Genomic DNA, 20466 nt, shown 5'->3' with positions numbered 1-20466 from the left:
ATGGCCACTAACTGTAAGCTAACTATATTGCCTGGTTATTACATGACCTGGTCTAAAACTTGAAACAAAAAAGGTTTCATTCAATATATTGTGGGGTTGTACATTACAAACAAATCCATGTATTCTGCTAATGAGCCATTAGAAGATTCTACAAGGAAATTTCTATGCATCATCAGTATTTGGTGAACAGCTCTGGGTGTTCTTTGGAAGGAATGATGCTAAAGCTGAAACTCCAGTACTTTGGCCACCTCATGCAAAGAGTTAACTCACTGGAAAAGGGAGGGACTGGGGGCAGGAGGAAAAGGGGACGACAGAGGAAGAGATGGCTGGATGGCATCACCGACTCGATGGACGTGAGTTTGAGTCAACTCCGGGAGTTGGTGATGGACAGGGAGGCCTGGCGTGCTGCGATTCATGGGGTTGCAAGAGTTGGACACGATTGAGCAACTGAACTGAACTGAACTGAATGCATTATTAGAAAACACTACTCTTTTTCTCCCTTAACACTAAATCAAGCACTCTTTTGGACTCTAACCCTCACTTAAGATGTAACTAACTGAACTGTCAGAGAAAAGAGAGAAGAAAATAGTAGTGCTAGCATTTATCACCCACTGAACTGTGAGCCAATAAAACCAACTTAAAAGAGCTTCACATACATTATTCCATTTAACACTTATAAAAAACCTCACAAGACATGTGGTGGAGGTGTGGTTTAGACGCTATGTCATGGCGGAGTCTTGCGACCCCATGGACCTTAGCCCACCAGGCTCCTCTGTTCATGGGATTTGCCAGACAAGAATATTGGAGTGGGTTGCCATTTCCTCCTCCAGGGGATCTTCCCCACCCAGGGACTGAGCACAAGTCTGCTGCACTGGCAGGCGGATTCTTTACTTCTGAGCCACCAGGAAAGCATGAGGCAGGTCCAGTTCCAATATTATAAGTGAGGAAACGGAGTCACAGAGAAGTTACTGATAACATCAAAATGAAGAACTTCCTTTGTATTTTCATAAAATGTTGTGCCCTGTAATCCCTGATCACTTACAGATACAAATCTGCCTCTATATCACTTGGACTCAGGTTCCCCAGAAACCTCAACTAGAATCACTCTTGACTGCAGAGACTGTTCATGAAACTCTAGTGTAAATAGGACCCTCAGCTGAATCTTTCCCCAGCACACGTTGCTTCTCCCATAGAGGTTTGCTCAGAGAAAGCCTAGAGGCAGTCCTGCCTTTCCAAGCGCTCACGAGCAATGTAGCGATGCAAGACTGGAAAGCAGATGTCAGCACAGTTCTAAAAACGAGGCCTAATTACAATACTTCAGAGCAGAATAGCAGAGGTCCCATAGCTGACCTTCTCTCTTTTCTGTGAGAGTGAGACAAATCAAGACAAAAGGAAGTCAAAGGAATAAGACTTCTAAGGAAGAAGATAAAAGGACGGAACAGAAACAGAACCACAGACTGTCTTCATAACCAAAGGTATGATTTCCAGTTCTTTGAATGACGCATTGGGTTCTACTCAAGCCCGGATGGGTTCATTAGGAAAACTGACCATTTAAAGGTAAGTTAGGGAAACGCTTCTGTTTTTGTACCACATGTAGGCAGGTCAGGCTTCCCAGGTGGCCCAGTGGGTAAAGAATTCGCCTACAAGGCAAGAGATGCGAGTTTGAGTCCTGTGTCAGGAAGATCCCCTGGAGGAGGGCATAGCAACCCACTCCAGAATTCTTGCCTGGACAATCCCATGGACAGAGAAATCTGGCGGGCTACAGTCCACGAGGTCAGAGAGGGTCAGACTCAACTGAAACGACTGGGCACACAGGAATGCACGCAGGCAGGTCGCAGCGGAATAAGTGAAAACAGGACGCCGCTGTCTGCTCTCTATAAGCCACTCTCAAATGCTGGCACGCACTGTGTTACCAATATAATCAACACCAATCAGAAAGTCTGCCTTAACTGAAGTAAGATAGTCAGTGATGAAGGTGAAGTAATACATTATAAACTACTGGGTTTTCTCTCTCCCTTAATACTAAAAGCAATTATCTTTTCATTTTCCGTAGAGATGAATGAAATCTCTGAACAGATAATGTTTAAGCTACAACAATTACAGAGAACTAAGTAGCTCTTCAAGTTTATATTTACACATGCAAGCTCAGCATCAAAATATCGTCCCTACATAAATGAATTTAAAACAAAACGGAAACAGACACAGAAAACAGGCTTGTGGTTGCCACGGAGGAAGACGGGCAGAGAGGGGTTTTGGGATTAGTAGGTGCACACTATTGTGTATATTATAGTACGGATAAACAGTAAGGCCCTACTCATTGCTTAGCACACAGGGATAGCACAGGGAGCTGTATTCAACAGCCTGTAGTAAACCATGTGGAAAAGAATACGAAAAAGAATATAAACGTATATGTATAATTGAATCATGGCTTCCCGGGTGACGCTAGTGATATATAGCTGGTAAATCACCAGCTTTCCCGTGCAGGAACATAAGAGATGTTCAATCCCTGGGTCGGGAAGATCCCCTGGAGGAAAAAATGGCATCACCACCCCCTCCCCCCAGTATTCTTGCCTGGGAAATCCCATGGACAGAGGAGCCTGGTGGGCTACAGCCCCTGAGGCCAAAAAGCATCAAACATGACTGAGTGAGCAATAGCAATAACTGAATCAACTTTGCTGTACAGCAGAACATAACACAACATTGTTATTCAACTATACTTCAATAAACTTTAAGATATATTTATATCTTCCGTTTACATATTCATATGGCTACTTTCACATGACTACAAGGCTGACTGTATCCTTCACAGTAACGATACAGAAATATCCCATCACAGCAGATGCAGAATCTATTATCACGTCACCCAGTCCATGTCATTGTTCAAGCACATCTATCACCAGACGCTGAACTGCCTCATCCACTGCGAGTTTAAATTTAACTCTCACAGGAAATGCTTACAAAGCACATGCAGACACCTTCCCAGCATTTGACTCCAACTTGTTTTAAATAAAGCCTTCTGTATATGCCATACATTACTGATCAAAAGCAAAGTCAGTACTATACCTGGTTATTTCTTCTTTAAGTTTACATGGATCTTCGGCATAGAATTTAATACCAAAATACAAAGTATATGGAGGTCCAGCTAAAATAAGAAATAAAAATTAAATTTCACATTATAAATTTGCCAAAGTAGTAGTGTAGTATAACACAACTATTAAAAATTACACTCATCAAAAATATTTGCAAACCATATACTGGATAAGGGGTTAATACAAAATATATAAGGAAGTCACACAACTCAATAGCAAAAGACAAATAACCCAATTAAAATATGAAAACTAAATAAATATGTTTCCAAAGAAGACGTTCAAATGCCCAAAGATATTCAATAGGTGAAAAGATATTCCACATCACTAATCATCAGGAAAATGCAAATCAAAACCACATTAGGACATTACTTCACACCTATAAGAACGAACACCTATAAGAATGGCTATTGTCAGAAAAACAAAAGAGCTGGTGACGGTGTAAAGAAAGAAGAACTCTGTACACTGTTGGCTGGGACATAAATTAATGGAACCATTAGGGAAAACAGTACGGAAGTTGCTCAGAAAGTTAAAATGAGAGCTACCATGTAAGCCAACAATCCCACCGCTAGGTGTTTATCCAAAGGAAATGAAATCAGGATCTCCAAGAGATGTAGGCACCCCCGAATTCACTGCACTCCTACCACTAACTACTGCAAAAGGTACTCACTAAAATCAGCAAAAAGCTAGAAACAATTTAAATGCTCAGCTGCAGGCAGACTATTTAAGTCAACCACAGGACATATACATGGTACTACGCAACTGTTTATCTGAGCAGTCTCGGATACTGTATGACAGACATACAGTCTATTTTCATTTTTAACTAAGTAAATAAAGTTACAAATTAAAAGCTAGGGAGAGGAAGTTACACAGAACAACAGGTAACAAAGTCATAATACATTTATAACATATGAGTGATGTTATTATTTATTATTATTCTGACACATATGCTATGGCACACACAAGACAACCAACACTAGGGCCCTACCACCTCTCTCCCCTAGCCTACGCTTTCCTGTATAAGGCCCTCCTTATGCTGGAGCGTCTTGAGAAACTAAATGTTAAAAGAAATTTTGTTATAATTTATCCCTAGAGTTGATTCCATATGTTCAATTTCTATGTTTACTTAATCATTGTGTTTTTATTTCTGACAAATATAACTTCACCCTTGAACACAGATGTCAAGGAGGCATGGATTATTAAATATTCAGAAGAGTAGGAAGTCCATCCTCCGCTAATCTGTGGCAATTAAGCTCTGTGTTACTAAGTAGGTGGGTCTGCCTGTGCGTGCAGGGCCACAAGGGTTCACATATCTGGGGATGTGAGGAGCACAGATGCTGCTGACATGGTGTTCAAAGGGAAGAAGGCCTTGTCCAGACTCCAGAGCTGCTTTTATTCCCCAGAACATGACAGATTCCACACTACTGACCAAGCCTACTGCTGCTAAGTCGCTTCAGTCGTGTCCGACTCTGTGCGACCCCATAGACGGCAGCCCACCAGGCTCCCCCATCCCTGGGACTCTCCAGGCAAGAACGCTGGAGCAGGTTGCCATGCCAAGCCTAGTCAGTTCAAATGTGTTTGGTGATAAGCAGTTAAGCAGAAGTTTGAAAAACATATAGTTAAAAACATTCAGTTTGGACTAACTTTCTCTAAGGACTTTTGGCCAAAATCAGCTCTTCTTTATCCACTTACATATAAAATGTCTTATGTCCAAATACACAAGTTACTATTTGATTGTATCTGATAATGTTCAAAAATGTTTCCTTAACATTTGATTCCCAGCATGCACCTGGTAACATGTGTAAGACAGGAAAAGCTCCAAGGAGGTAAAGCAACTCACCCAAGATCCCAAAAGTGAGAACCACATTTGCTAATACCGAGAGTTTAGTGCTTGCTGCCAACTATTGCACACAGGCTCTCAGGGACAAAAATCATACCACTTCAGAGTAAGGTTAAATAATTCATACACACATCACTGTTTTGTACATCAACTGAAGGCTAAAGAACTGGAAATTCTGGAGCAAGGATATGTCTGCCCAGGTATTTTTCAGCTTCTTAATCTAAAGCTGACTATAAAAATCAGGTGCCAATGAAGCAAATTCCTAGATTATTATCTTGATCTATGTCTTTTCAGGTCTATCTTTAAGAAATCATTTATGTAAAGTAAGTTAATAATGTTTAACTCTAGCAAAATAGAAGCCAGAAACTGGGAATCCTCTAATCTACCTTTTGTGAAGACTGATTTCAAGGCCTTTAATGATAATAGCCTCGGCAATGCCAAAGAATGCTCAAACTACTGCACAACTGCACTCATCTCACACGCTAGTAAAGTAATGCCCAAAATTCTCCAAGCCAGGCTTCAGCAATACGTGAACCGTGAACTTCCTGATGTTCAAGCTGGTTTTAGAAAAGGCAGAGGAAACAGAGATCAAATTGCCAACATCCGCTGGATCATGGAAAAAGCAAGAGAGTACCAGAAAAACATCTACTTCTGCTTTATTGACTCTGCCAAAGCCTTTGACTGTGTGGATCACAATAAACTGTGGAAAATTCTTCAAGAGATGGGAATACCAGACCACCTAACCTGCTTCTTGAGAAATCTGTATGCAGGTCAGGAAGCAACAGTTAGAACTGGACATGGAACAACAGACTGGTTCCAAATAGGAAAAGGAGTATGTCAAGGCTGTATATTGTCACCCTGCTTATTTAACTTCTATGCAGAGTACATCATGAGAAATGCTGGGCTGGAAGAAGCACAAGCTGGAATCAAGATTGCCGGGAGAAATATCAATAACCTCAGATATGCAGATGACACCACCCTTATGGCAGAAAGTGAAGAGGAACTAAAAGCCTCTTGATGAAAGTGAAAGAGGAGAGTGAAAAAGTTGGTTTAAAGCTCAACATTCAGAAAACGAAGATCATGGCATCCAGTCCCATCACTTCATGGGAAATAGATGGGGAAACAGTGGAAACAGTGTCAGACTTTATTTTGTGGGGCTCCAGAATCACTGCAGATGGTGACTGCAGCCATGAAATTAAAAGACGCTTACTCCTTGGAAGGAAAGTTATGACCAACCTAGATAGCATATTCAAAAGCAGAGACATTACTTTGCTGACTAAGGTCCGTCTAGTCAAGGCTACGGTTTTTCCTGTGGTCATGTATGGATGTGAGAGTTGGACTGTGAAGAAGGCTGAGCGCCAAAGAATTGATGCGTTTGAACTGTGGTGTTGGAGAAGACTCTTGAGAGTCCCTTGGACTGCAAGGAGATCCAACCAGTCCATTCTGAAGGAGATCAACCGTGGGATTTCTTTGGAAGGAATGATGCTAAAGCTGAAACTCCAGTACTTTGGCCACCTCATGCGAAGAGTTGACTCACTGGAAAAGACTCTGATGCTGGGAGGGACTGGGGGCAGGAGGAGAAGGGGACGACCGAGGATGAGATGGCTGGATGGCATCACTGACTCGATGGACGTGAATCTGAGTGGACTCCGGAAGTTGGTGATGGACAGGGAGGCCTGGCGTGCTGCGATTCATGGGGTCTCAAAGAGTGGGACACGACTGAGCGACTGAACTGAACTTAGCTCAGGATATCTAAATCAAAATTTACCAATGAGAATTACAGTGACTAGAAAATATTCTGTCATTTTTACAGATATTCCTTCTGACTTATCTGCTGGAGATGTGAGAGGCATTCTCCTTCATTAATTTTCAAACTATCTTATAAAATAATAAATTATGCATTCTTCACTTGCTGTGCTGCTGCTAAGTCGCTTCAGTCGTGTCCAGGGCTGCTCCTCTGTCCATGGGACTCCCCAGGCAAGAATACTGGAGTGGGTTGCCATTTCCTTCTCCATTCAATTGTAATATCAGTGTTTCATTCTTCCTGTACATCAAATTTTTGACAGGATGACATTTACTTAAGATGAGAAAGTTATAACTGCATTAAGAAATGCAGTTAAAAACTGTAACTGCGTTACAGATTATAGATATTAAACACAATATTTTATACCATGTAAAGAAATAGATACTTCAAATGCTTTTAAAGGAACACTTGAATAATATACTTTAAAATAATTTACATTTTTCTCCACATTTGCATAGAAATCTGCTTTAAAATACTAAAATTTTTCTAATTATTGAACTAGTATTTTTTAAGTAAGTGGTTGAAATGGACAAGAATTTACTGTATTTATTATTCTACCTGAATCTTTTGGGAAAGTGCAGATTTCTAGATCCTGAGGGATGAGACTTGTTAAACTGGAGCATCTACCATTCATATCAGGATACCTCATGGAAGTTATCTGCATTCACATCTAATCACATGAACCTCCTGCTTCCTCTCAGCTTCAGTGGGCAGTTTGCTCACTCAGGAAGCACGTGGAATGAGAAGTCAGATGGTCAGGGCTTTGGTCATCCCTCCAATACCACAGCTTCTCATCCATGGCAGGTCGCAAACCCTTTCTGATTAGGACTTTCTCTTGAGTAGGCTGAAGAGGCAGAACTTGATGTCTAAGGTATATATTTTGAGGGTGCTTTCTCATTTCATAGGCCACCAGCCCCATCTCTGAAACCTGTTGCCCATTCTCATCCAGAATGCTGGCCCCCTACCAACTGTGTTTGTACTGACCTTGGAAAAGCCTAGACACAGCTGAGTGGAGTGAAGTGAGCTACTAATGCAAACTGGCCAAACACCCTCCCAAGAGTTTGGAGTTGCAATTCAGAGACAGCCAGTTCGCCTCTGCTTGTGGTTAGAGCTATAACTTGGAAACTGTGGAGGTTTCCAGCACAGACATGGAGGGGCAAAAAGAGCCAGACCACAGAGAGAAACAAAAATGATGCTAATGTTCAGAGAAATGGTATGTGCTGAGTTCCTGACAATTTTGCAGCTCTTAGTTCCCAATTCCTTCCTGAGGCACAGCTCTGTTCCTGCCCGTGGGGTCCATAGAGCACCATGTGACCCATTTTACCCCAAGGAATGAATCAATACACAGGAAAAGTACAGACTCAGAATGGGGTAAGGAAGACCAGAAGAATCCTCTAGGTCTTATCAGCAATAATTCAGCAAAATAGTTTAATGACACGGTTTCAGTTTGGGACGACAAAAGAGTTTCAGAGATGGTTACCCGTGATGGCTACAAACCAGTATGAGTGTGTTTAATGCTGCTGAACTGTGCACGCCAAAATGGTTCACACGGTGCATCTTATGTTGCACATTTTACTAATAATTTTAATAATAAAGATGATTTAAAAATAACTACTCTTCTACACACTTAAGGGCTGCAAGTACGTGGCAGGAGTACATTTATAAATAAAAACTTGTTATGAAAATCAATGACTATAACATTAATTAGACTTCTGAGTCAATTAGTAGACTCATATTGATAAAGTCAAAACCAAAATAGATGGATCCTTTATGAATTCAGAGCAATCTTTCAGGTTATGAGGGCACTCCTTAATCACTGACCGAGCGAACAATGTAAACGGCAATACCACGCTTTAACCCAAGAAACTCAAGCACTTTAACATATCCAGTGCCCACTTGCTTTTCAAATCAGTGCCTCTCTGCTTTTTCTGTCTGAAGGTGAAATTTCAAAAGCAATGGAAAAATCACAGACAGAAGTCCAGGCCAGGTGCCCCTGAAAGCAAAATTCAACACTCACATCTCCTCAGAGTCCCTATCCACACAATCTAATCAGAGTCTCGAGAGACTGAGCAATGTATAAACACCCATTCCATACTCTGGCACTCAAGTGCTAATATTCACACCTGTGGTCTTACAGCCTATTTCTGCACTCATCTAATCATGGACATTACATCATTTTCAAATTTCAACAAAATTAAAATCAAATACCTACTGTTGATCAGTTCTTTGTGTTCAGACAGGGTTTTCGCAGGATCCAGCCAATACTGGTGTGAGGAAGAAAAGAGTAATTGCAGAAATTAGTTGCATTTCATTGGCCTTCTCTTCAAGAATATTTGCAAAGTGTTATTTTTTTAATTACATTTAAATATTAAATAAAACATTTGATTTATGATATATACACACAAAGATACATAAGAATTTTCTGCTGCTAGAACATTAAAAGAGAAATGACATCAGTGTTGGGAGAGAAAAGAAACAGTACATGCTGGGTTCTTGGTTGAATTCTCATGTTGGTTATAAGATCAGCAACATCAAGATGATGATGAGTGAGTTTCTTACAGTCTTTGGCTGCAGAGAATGCCACCCAAATCTCTTTCCAGCATCCCCACAGCAACTCCCCTACAGACACGTCTCTCCGTAAAATTTTCTCTGTTCATTTCCAGTCCCATCCCTGACAAGCATCTCTGCCAGGTGTAAGGAAGAAAGCAATCTAATCAAATCATATCTAGGAGAAGAGGCCCAGTTCAGGGAGTGAGGGTTCAAGTCCCAGAGCACACCTATCTGGATTCCATCCTCTCCCCTCATTCATCACCATATAACTTGGAACCAGTTACTGGACATCTTGGGGCTTCCCAGGTGGCACTAGTGGTAAAGAATTGTGACAGTCACTCAGTCATGTTCGACTCTTTGTGACCCCATGGACTATACAGTCCATGGAATTCTCCAGGCCACAACACTAGAGTAAGGAGCCTTTCCCTTCTCCAGGGAGTCTTCCCAATCCAGGGATCAAACCCAGGTCTCCCGCATTGCAGGTGGATTCTTTACCAGCTGAGCCACAAGGGAAGTCTGAGTACTGGAGTGGGTAGCCTATCCTTTCTCCAGAGGATCTTCCCGACCCAGGAATTGATCTGGGATCTCCTGCACTGCAGGTGGATTCTTTACCAACTGAGCTATCGGGGAAGCCCAGCAGTAAAGAGCCTGCCTGCCAATTCAAGAGACATGGGTCTGATCCCTGGGTTGGGAAGATCCCCTGGAGGAGAGCATGGCAACCCACTTCAGTCTTCTTGCCTGGAGAATCCCATGGGGAGAGGAGACTAGTGGGCTACAGTCCACAGGGTTGCAGACAGCTGGACAGGACGGAAGACTCAGCACACACGCAAGCGCTGGGCGTCTCTCTCTGAACCTTCTGCATAGGCTCGCTGGGAGGATGAAGTCAATTACGCCCTGCAGAGGCTTTATAGTAGCCCCTGGCTCACACTGAGTATGCCACACGTGCTAGCGATGATTAGCATTAAGGTGTGATGGTCATTCTTAATAAGTATCATTAGCCAGTCTTAAGATACTTGCTTATCAATTCAAATTAATCTTCAGAGGACAGAATTTTAGACAGTAATGGGAGAATCTGGGGCCCTGTCGAGAGGCCTTCCTTTAAATCTCATCTTTGTGAAATAAAATCACTGAAAGGAAAAGAAACAAGCTTTCTGCCTCATCTGGAGGAAGAGCAGAGGAGGAGCAAGGACAAAGCGGGCGGAAGTGCCCCGAGTTCCCACAGAAGCACACAGTCAAAGGGATCCCAGTGCCTGTTAAGTCAGGGGAGCGGGCAAGGTGGAACCTTCACCCCACTCTTCTTGCCAATGTTGGCGGTTCCAAGGGCCAAGCTAACCAGTTTCCACGGTTTCCATTTTACCCTGTTACTGGATGAAGAAGGGGAAACTCTCATAGCATGGAGGCAGGAGCTAGTCCAACCTGAACCACTGTATTCTTAGCACTCTTGTGTCTGTCCAGGCAAAACATTCACAATGAAAACATTCACTCTCTCTTAATCACCCTGGGTCAGGAATAACAAACCACAAAAGGAGCCTCAGAGAACCTTTTGGCCCAGCACCCCTTTTCCTGCCGCTTCACCAAGGGCAGAAATGCTCACTCTGCTGTGTTACAGTACCAGTAATTATAAATAATTATAATATTTTATATAATCCCCTTACCTTTTATTCCTATTTACATATAATAAAAATCACTCATCCTAAATGAGTATCATAATCATTTTATTACAGATTTTATCACAATACTTAACTCTATTCATGTATACATAATCCTCACTATTTGCCACTCACAGAGCTGTTTCAAATTTTCTTACTTTTTCAAAAGGTAACCAATATAAACATATTGAATTACCCATCACCTTTGAGAAATAAAATCACTGAAAGAAAAAGAAGCCTTCTGCCTCATCTTATATATTTGACAAATATATATGCTTCCCTGGTGGCTCAGATGGTAAAGGATTTGCCTGCATTGAAGGAAACCTGGGTTCAATCCCTGGGTCGGGAAGATCCCGTGGAGAAGAAAATGGCAACCCACTCCAGTATTCTTGCCTGGAGAATCCCATGCACAGAAGAGCCTGGCGGGCTACAGTCAGTGGGGTTGCAAAGAGTCGGACATGAGTGAGCGAATAACACACAGACACATCAATATAAATGGGTAGCAACTTATAACCGCAGAAGGCAATGGCACCCCACTCCAGTACTCTTGCCTGGAGAATCCCATGGACGGAGGAGCCTGGTAGGCTGCAGTCCATGGGGTCGCTACCAGTCAGACACGACTGAGCGACTTCCCTTTCACTTTTTCACTTTCATGCATTGGAGAAGGAAATGACAACCCACTCCAGGGTTCTTGCCTAGAGAATCCCAGGGATGGGGGAGCCTGGTGGGCTGCCGTCTGCGGGGTTGCACAGAGTCGGAGACGACTGAAGTGACTTAGCAGCAGCAGCAGCAGCAGCAACTTATAACACAATGTCCATCATCCCACTCTTATCATGTCTTAATTTTTGAAAGTCTAGAAAAACTTACTTTTAACTTACGGTGTTTGAAGAAGAGGTAATAATCAGTGAATCGCTTTTGGAATTCACAATGACTAAAGATGTGGCTTTGGTATTAAAAAATAAATGGTTCTCAGGAAACACTGATTCACTAAAATAGAGTAAAAATCAATCCAAATGCTCAGCTGTGTGTTAGACACAGAGCAGACCTTCTCCCCTAGATAAAGCCAGGGCTGCTTCCTACAAAATGGAAACATTAGGTGGGTGGATTGTTTCTTGCAAACCATGTTAACAAAAAGGTTAGACTCTCCCTGGATTTTTCAAATAAGATAAAACAGAGGAAAACACACTCAACCATAAACACCTGCATCAGGTTCCTATCACTGCCGTAACAAGTTATCACGAACAATTTACACCACCACCCGTTTACTCTCCCCAAGGCCTGTAGAGGTATCCTTGCTCCAGGTTTCGCAGGACAAAATCCAGTGTATCAGCTGGCTGGGGTTCCAGAGGGCTATCTGGCAAGGAGACCCTACCCACAGGGGCACTTTCCGAAGGAGACTTAGGAACTGGGCCATGAGAGGCTTTCCCAGTTTTCTCCAGATGTCAAGGCATACATAATACTAGGCCTTAATTTTAGGCCTTACACTTCACTGACAAAGGTCCGTCTAGCCAAGGCAGAGATCAAACTGCCAATATCCGTTGGATCATCCAAAAAGCAAGAGAGTTCCAGAGAAACATCTACTTCGTCTTTATTGGCTGTGCCAAAGCCTTTGACTGTGTGGATGACGACACACTGTGGGAAACCCTTCAAGAGGCGGGAACACCAGACCACCTGACCTGCCTCCTGAGAAACCTGTATGCAGGTCAAGGAAGCAACAGTTAGAACTGCACATGGAACAACAGACTGGTTCCAAACTGGAAAAGGAGTACATCACCCTACCTATTTAACTTATATGCAGAGTACATCATGCAAAATGTCCGGCTGGATGAAGCACAAGCTGGAATCAAGACTGCCAGGAGAAATATCAATAACCTCAGATATGCAGATGACACCACCCTTATGGCAGGAAGAACTAAAGAGCCTCTTGATAAAAGTGAACGAAGAGAGTGAAAAAGTTGGCTTAAAACTCAACATTCAGAAAACTAAGATCATGGCATCTGGTCCCATCACTTCATGGGAAATAGATGGGGAAACAATGGAAACAGTGACAGGTTATATTTTGGGGGGCTCCAAAATCACTGCAGATGGTGACTGCAGCCACAAAATTAAAAGATGCTTGCTCCTTGGAAGAAAACCTATGACTAACCTAGACAGCATACTAACAAGCAGAGACATCACTTTGCCAACAAAGTTCCATCTAGTCAAAGCTAAGGTTTTTCCAGTAGTCATGTATGGATGTGAGAGTTGGACTATAAAGAAAGCTGAGTGCTGAAGAACTGAAGCTTTTGAACTGTGGTGTTGGAGAAGACTCTTGAGAGTCCCTTGGACTGCAAGGAGATCCAACCAGTCTATCTTAAAGGAAATCAGTCCTGAATATTCTTTGGAAGGACTGATGTTGAAGCTGAAACTCCAATACTTTGGCCACCTGAAGTGAGGAACTGACTCATTTGAAAAGACCCTGATGCTGGGAAAGATTGAAGGCAGGGAGGAGAAGGGGATGACAGAGGATAAGATGGTGATGGTTGGATGGCATCACCAACTCGGAGGACATGAGTTTGGGTAAGCTCTGAGAGTTGGTGATGGACAGTGAAGCCTGGTGTGCTGCAGTCCATGGAGTCGCCAAGAGTAGGACAAGACTGAGAGACTGAACTGAGACTGTACTAAGTGCTTCGGGCAAAAAGGAGGGAGGGCAGAGGCCTGTGGTCTTACTACTCTGTCTAATCTCATCTCGAAACTAGTAAAAAGAAATTGCAAAAAGAGTCTCTTAATCTGTCCTTCTAACAACATCATCCCCCAAAAACAAATTTCACAAACTTACTCCTCAAACCACCTTTGTTTCTTAGTTTGTTCTTTCCTCTAGAATGACTTTCAGGCACTAAAAAGCTAAAGAAAGAAAACAGGAAAGAAACTTTAAGCTAAATGTAACAGGAAAAACTGGTTAACCTATTACAATTTTCCAAATTAATGGTAATCTGTACACTTTTAAAATAATCTTTCCTTGTGAGGCGAAAAAGCATAATGAAGGGTCTACAAGGACTTAGAAATTACAATTTTGCAACAAAAAAGGGAAGACTCAAGACTCAGCCAAAGGCTGCCCACTGCCATTCAATTTCCTTGGTATATATCCATATGCACACAGGTGGCACTTGATCCAAAGAGAAACTGGAATTACAGAAGTCAGACAGTGATAAATGCCCCAGAATACACATAATAAACATGAGCCACCAGTCCCCATAGCCTGCATCTTACAATGTGAAACCCACTTACATTCAACCAAGGTAAAGAAACAACCTTGGAACCAATGGCACTTGTCATTACCCATTATCAACAAGAGATGTAAGAATTAAAGATTTTAAAATTTAAAAATAAAAAACTAAAAATAAATAAATAAATAGAAAAAAACAAAAAAAATAAAAAATAATAAAATATCCTTGATAATAAAAAAAATAAAATAAAATACTATATCTGAGTGTGCAAAAAAAAAACAAGAGATCAAATGCAGCAGGTGTGTGATCACCGTGAAACACAGCAGGCAGCTGCTCCATAACCAGTGGAAAAAAGGGCACAAAATTTGCTAGTAACACAGCACTCCCGTTTTAGCTTCAGGGTTTAAGTTCGAATATTCACCTATATCCAGAATGGATGTAGGCTCTAAAATTGGGATAACATTTATTCACTCAACATTTATGGCATTCCCACTACATATATTCTCTACACGGCATGTCAAATCTTGCCCTGAGGACTGCAGTAAAACACAAATGACCGAGAACTTTCCCTAACCGTGAGACACTCACAGCCTAGCAGACACACAGACAGAATCACTGATAAGGTATAATGCGGTGAGACTATCACCTGTACAAGATGAATACATGTAAGACAAACGTAAAAAGAAAAGGAGCTCTTCAAGGTAAGCACAGACAGGCATCACTGAAGAGAAAATCTTTGAACAGTATGCTCACAAATAAAACACTTCTCCAAAATACAGAAAGGGAGACCGAGCCCTAAGTTTTTATAAAAGTGCTATCTAACAGCTCAACTGCCCTTAAAGCTGATGGGTCTACAAGTCCTTCACAGCAGAGGACTTACTGAGGTCAGTGCCGTCTGACAGCTTATAACGATGCAGCTGAGAAATTAATGTGCCTGAGACTTACCTGGTGGTCCAGTGGCTGAGACTGCATGTTCCCAACGCAGGGGCCCTAGGTTCAACCCTCAGTCAGGGAGCTAGATCCCGCATACCGCAACTAAGACCCGGCACCAGCAAATAAATAAATAAACATTTTCTTGAAAAAAGAAATGTGTTTCTAAAGCACTTCCAGAAAGAAAGAAAAAAAAAGTGGCCCATTCAGTCTTTCTGTCTGTGCTGAGTGGGGGAAAAAAGAGGAATAGAGGGCCGAGCAGGGTCCACTGCAGTGCTGGGCTACAGAACAGCTTTCCTGAGCCGTACTTGCTACCTAGACAGTCAAGAGGAGCGACTGCCCCATCTCTCTCATTCTCTCTCAACATGTAGGCAGCTCACTCTCTAAGAAAATCCATCGATCACTCTACCCCTTACCTTCCCCCACCTCCTCTTGCTCACTTATTTCAAACATATCCAATAGTTCTGTATATCCTCATAAGCTGGACTGGATCCTATTCAGCAGGAAGATCAAGTGACAGTTAACCAAAACAGACCGTGCTCTCTCATCCTGATTTCTACAGCAGGCTTCCTAACACAAGAGCACATTAACAGACTACAATCTCAATGTTCTGTGCTGTGCTTAGTCGGCCAGTTGTGGCCGACTCTTTGTGACCCCATGGACTGGAGCCCGCCAGGCTCCTCTGTATAATCCCAAAGTCCAATCATTAAGAGTTAAGATGACAAGTGCTCCTAGTCAATGACTCTTTGCCAGGATGTAAGACTCCAATAGTTAGAGGGACTTACCTCTTCAGTCCTGTCGATCTTAATAACAGCATTTATGCAACTCAAAGAAAAATGACAGATGGGTTCAAGGTCCTTCCTACTCTCACAGTCTTGGCTAAATGCCCCGAGCACGTTTTCACCCACCTTGGCTGATCATGTCACAATTTCATCAATTTCCTATGCAACAGTCTCTGAATTGTATTTTTAAACTCTAACACTGTCCAGTAAATCAATATCCAAACCTTCAAAAGATATATATTAAACTTGGGATCCAACCTTTCATTTGACAACTGTTCTTTTGGAGTCTCCTAGAGCTCTAATGTTTGGAGAATGAAATGGCAACCCACTCCAGTGTTCTTGCCTAGAGAATCCCAGGGACGGGGGAGCCTGGTGGGCGGCCGTCTATGGGGTCGCACAGAGTCAGACACAACTGAAGCGACTTAGCAGCAGCAGCAGCAGAGCTCTAATAGTAGAATAAAGCCTAAAACATTTTAGATAATGCATGGACAGCATGGAGTAAAAAGAGCTTTGCTATATCTTATTTCACACTGAGTATAATACTGACTCTTCTTTGGAGAATTTAAGAATACCACAATGGTATTTAATAATGTTTCCTGTAGATCCAAAAAAGGCTTTAAAGCGCACAGTCTGTATCAATACAACAAAATAACTTATTGATCTAAGGAAGTATGAAGAGTTGGCAATCTATAAGTGACAATGGAGACAAAAAGATCTAAAAAAATGATACTGCAAGTCATTCCTGGGGAGTTCCAGGACTTGACATAATTTGCACATACAATCCCAGAAATCCAGAGCTGCGAGAATGCCTGTTTCACTTTTTCCATGCCCATTTCCCAATGTCCCTATACAGACACATCTCAGGCCCTCTAAGCAACATTCACAGGATGTGATCTTAATTTGCTCCTTGGTATCAATCACAGAAGCCTTGGAACCTCAGGTAAAACCACCATTACAAAGCTACTCATAGCAGGGACAGAAACCAGGGGTTGTCATTAAGCCATCATGAGGGGATGGGGGGTGGGATGGGCCGGCGTGTAACTAGGCCTTATTTTTCAACAAAAGTGGATTCTATTGCACCATCTGACTACTCAAGAAGTGTCACTGGCCCCAGGAACAATTCCCCAGTTCTTTCCCACAGACCCTGGCACCAACTAAGGCTTAGAGAACTAACAACAGTATCGGCTAACACCTACTAAATGCTCACCATGTGCCAGGCACTACTGAAGACTTTACATGTTCACTTATTTAGTCCTTCTAATTACGAATTAGAAACTATAAAAATTACCCTCTGACAAATGAGGAAACTGATTAAACAACTTGCCCCAAAATACAGAATAATAGATCCAAGGAAATGAACTTCCTTTTATTTTAGGTTCGAACCAAGCCACTCTTCAAGAATACTGTCTGAATAGGAACGCAAAACTTCAATTTCAAGATTCATACGCTTGACTACCCAAATTCTTTTTTCCCAGCTCGCTCCCTCATATTCTGACTCCACCAGGATACAACTGAGACTCCCTACTACCTTTGCACCATCCTTCCTCCCTGTTTCGATGCACGTCCTCACTTTGCTCGTGATTCATTCTTTGTTCACTCACAATTGTTCTCAATTCCCCTGCACAATCTTCCCTCCATATATCCACTGGAAAAAAAACAAACACCTGCCAACTCTCCACCTTCTCCATGCCAGCACCTGAGAGGCTAACTGTAACTGAAGACTCAAACTGCACAACCATAGATGGGCTCACTCTAAAGTCATTATTAAGAACCACTGACCCCACCCAGAATCCTACTACATATGATTCTTTCACTTGCCTACATAATGCGTCCATACTTTCACTTCGCCCTTTCTCACTCTCAGCTGATGATCCTTCTTATCTCACTGAGAAAACTGAAGCCATCAGGTGAGAACACGTACGCCTTCTCACAACATCTGCCAACCTGTCTGCATCTGTGCTGGTCCTGTCTCCTCTCCTATTGCTGTGGAGGAATGGCCATGTTCACTGAAGCCCATCCCTTCCCATCTTTTCAGGAATATGGTCCCAGCAATTCTGTGCTCTCTTCCCTGCACCATCAAAGCTTCCCTTTCCACAGAATCATTCCTAGCCAAATGCATGCTTTTATTTCTCCCATACTGAAACACACACACCCTTTTGAGCCCATATCTGCCCATTTTACTTCCATACTTCAAAACAAATCTCTGATGGGTGAGGGGAGTTCTATATTCTGCTCCCTCTCACCACATCGCTGCCCCCCTCCACCCCCGCTGCCACTTAGTTGGTTGTGATTTGCTGGACGCATCCCCTATATACCCAGCAATGTCCTCTCTACTTTGGGATTTGCAGAGATGCAATTTAGGAGACATAAGACATGGACCATTAACAAATACACCTTAGAATTTACTGTGAGATGTAACAACTGTGTGTGTGCTCACTCATTCAGTCGTGTCCAATTCTTTGCAACCCTATGGACTGTAGCCCGCCAGGCGCCTCTGCCCATGGAATTTCCCAGGCAAGAATACTGGAGTGGGTTGCCACTTCCTCCTCTAGGGGATCTTCCCGACCCAGGGATCAAACTCACACCTCTTGCATCTCCTGCGCTGGCAGGTGGGTTCTGTGCCACTGCCCCACCTGGCAAGCCCCTTTAACATCTGCAGCTTACATTTATTGACCTTTCCGTATGTCTGGAACTATCCAAGCCCATTTCTGGTTTTACTATGCCATTTAACTGGTTCAACTGAAAAGGTTCAAGTAGAACAGAAGTTTGATTTTTCCTCACATCAGGGTACTGGGCAGATGAATTAGTTGATAGGGCTTGTTATGAGTGGACAAATGTGAAATCATTTCCCAAATTATAAAATGCCATATGGACTTAAGGGAAGTGTTGGGAATTTCACATGGGCTAGTGAGTAATTTGGAGAGTAGACTCAGATTAGTGAAGACTTAGGGGAAAAAAAAGTGTGGAGCTTGGATTATGAGTCCCTACTTACAAATGGGGTATGTCAGTCTCTGAAAGGCCTAGTGATGTGTTCAACATCATATTGTAAATGAGTTAGGGAATCATTAAAGTTTCCTGATGCTGGGTCCAGCCCCTTACGGGCATGGAAAACTTTAATTTGCAATTTGAAAAAAAGAAAAATGAAACCAATGGTATTTTACATGACCTGCATACCTACTATGTGCCAAGCACTGTACTAGATGTTCTGCCTATTATTTTTTCATGTTAACCTTTTGACAACCTTTTAAGAAAAGTACTCGTATCCCCATTTTATAGGTGGAGACAGAGTACTGGCCTACAGTTCCACAATGGGTCAATTAGGAAGTAGAGACTCAAACTCAAACATGCCTGCATCCAAAATGCATTCCATCTCCACTCTATCACTATGCCTTCACTCGAGTGGAATAAATCTGCTACGTGAATTGTTCTCCAGGATTATTTATTTTTCCCAAATTTGATCATAGCTGCTCATTCAAGGGCTGAGCTTCCCACGGTCTCTTGAGAGCCCACTCTAGTACCAACGGCAATTGTTAACCCTAATGACAGGTGCAAGTCATCACCCACTGTTTTGAAACAGCTTTGTCATGCGCTCTCTCCCTCCGGCCTTTCTTCCTACTTCACTGACCACACCTTCACAGTCTCCTCTATTGGGTGCTCACTATCTCCTTAACCAGGAAAGGCTGGATTGCCCTGGGCTCACACCTTACAACCAGGCTCCTGGCTTTAAATGTAACTGTGGAAAATTCTGAAAGAGATGGGAATACCAGACCACCTGACCTGCCTCTTGAGAAACCTGTATGCAGGTCAGGAAGCAACAGTTAAAACTGGACATGGAACAACAGACTGGTCCCAAATAGGAAAAGGAGTACGTCAAGGCTGTATATTGTCACCCTGCTTATTTAATTTATATGCAAAGTACATCATGAGAAACGCTGGACTGGAAGAAACACAAGCTGGAATCAAGATTGCCAGGAGAAATATCAATGATCTCAGATATACAGGTAACACCACCCTTATGGCAGAAAGTGAAGAAGAGCTAAAGAGCCTCTTGATAAAAGTGAAAGTGGAGAGTGAAAAAGTTGGCTTAAAGCTCAACATTCAGAAAACAAAGATCACGGCATCTGGTCCCATCACTTCATCGGAAATAGATGGAGAAACAGTGGAAACAGTATCAGACTTTATTTTGGGGGGCTCCAAAATCACTGCAGATGGTGACTGCAGCCATGAAATTAAAAGACGCTTACTCCTTGGAAGAAAAGTTATCACCAACCTAGATAGTATATTGAAAAGCAGAGACATTACTTTGCCAACAAAGGTCCGTCTAGTCAAGTCTATGGTTTTTCCAGTGGTCGTGTATGGGTGTGAGAGTTGGACTGTGAAGAAGGCTGAGTGCCGAAGAATTGATGCTTTTGAATTGTGGTGTTGGAGAAGACTCTTGAGAGTCCCTTGGACTGCAAGAAGATCTAACCAGTCCATTCTGAAGATCAGCCCTGGGATTTCTTTGGAAGGAATGATGCTAAAGCTGAAACTCCAGTAGTTTGGCCACCTCATGTGAAGAGTTGACTCACTGGAAAAGACTCTGATGCTGGGAGGGATTGGGGGCAGGAGGAGAAGGGGAC

General features: G+C 42.5%; 1 protein-coding gene across 8 annotated transcripts in view; it reads right to left on the bottom strand.

Annotated features, from left to right (window-relative positions):
- Positions 1-20466, bottom strand: part of EPB41L4A (erythrocyte membrane protein band 4.1 like 4A) — a 287090-nt gene that overhangs the window by 126651 nt on the left and 139973 nt on the right. For all 8 annotated transcript variants that reach the window (XM_060418719.1, XM_027971446.3, XM_060418721.1 and 5 more), the window contains exons 3-4: positions 8943-8994; positions 3064-3142 (exon numbers count right to left, since the gene is read on the bottom strand). In XM_060418719.1, coding sequence (XP_060274702.1) covers positions 3064-3142; positions 8943-8994 — 131 coding nt within the window. The remainder of the gene's footprint in view (positions 1-3063; positions 3143-8942; positions 8995-20466) is intronic.

This window comes from Ovis aries, chromosome 7, assembly GCF_016772045.2.
Source record: "Ovis aries strain OAR_USU_Benz2616 breed Rambouillet chromosome 7, ARS-UI_Ramb_v3.0, whole genome shotgun sequence".
Taxonomy (NCBI): domain Eukaryota; kingdom Metazoa; phylum Chordata; class Mammalia; order Artiodactyla; family Bovidae; genus Ovis; species Ovis aries.
Note: the sequence above shows the minus strand (reverse complement) of the source record. Positions and strands in the feature narration are given on the sequence as shown.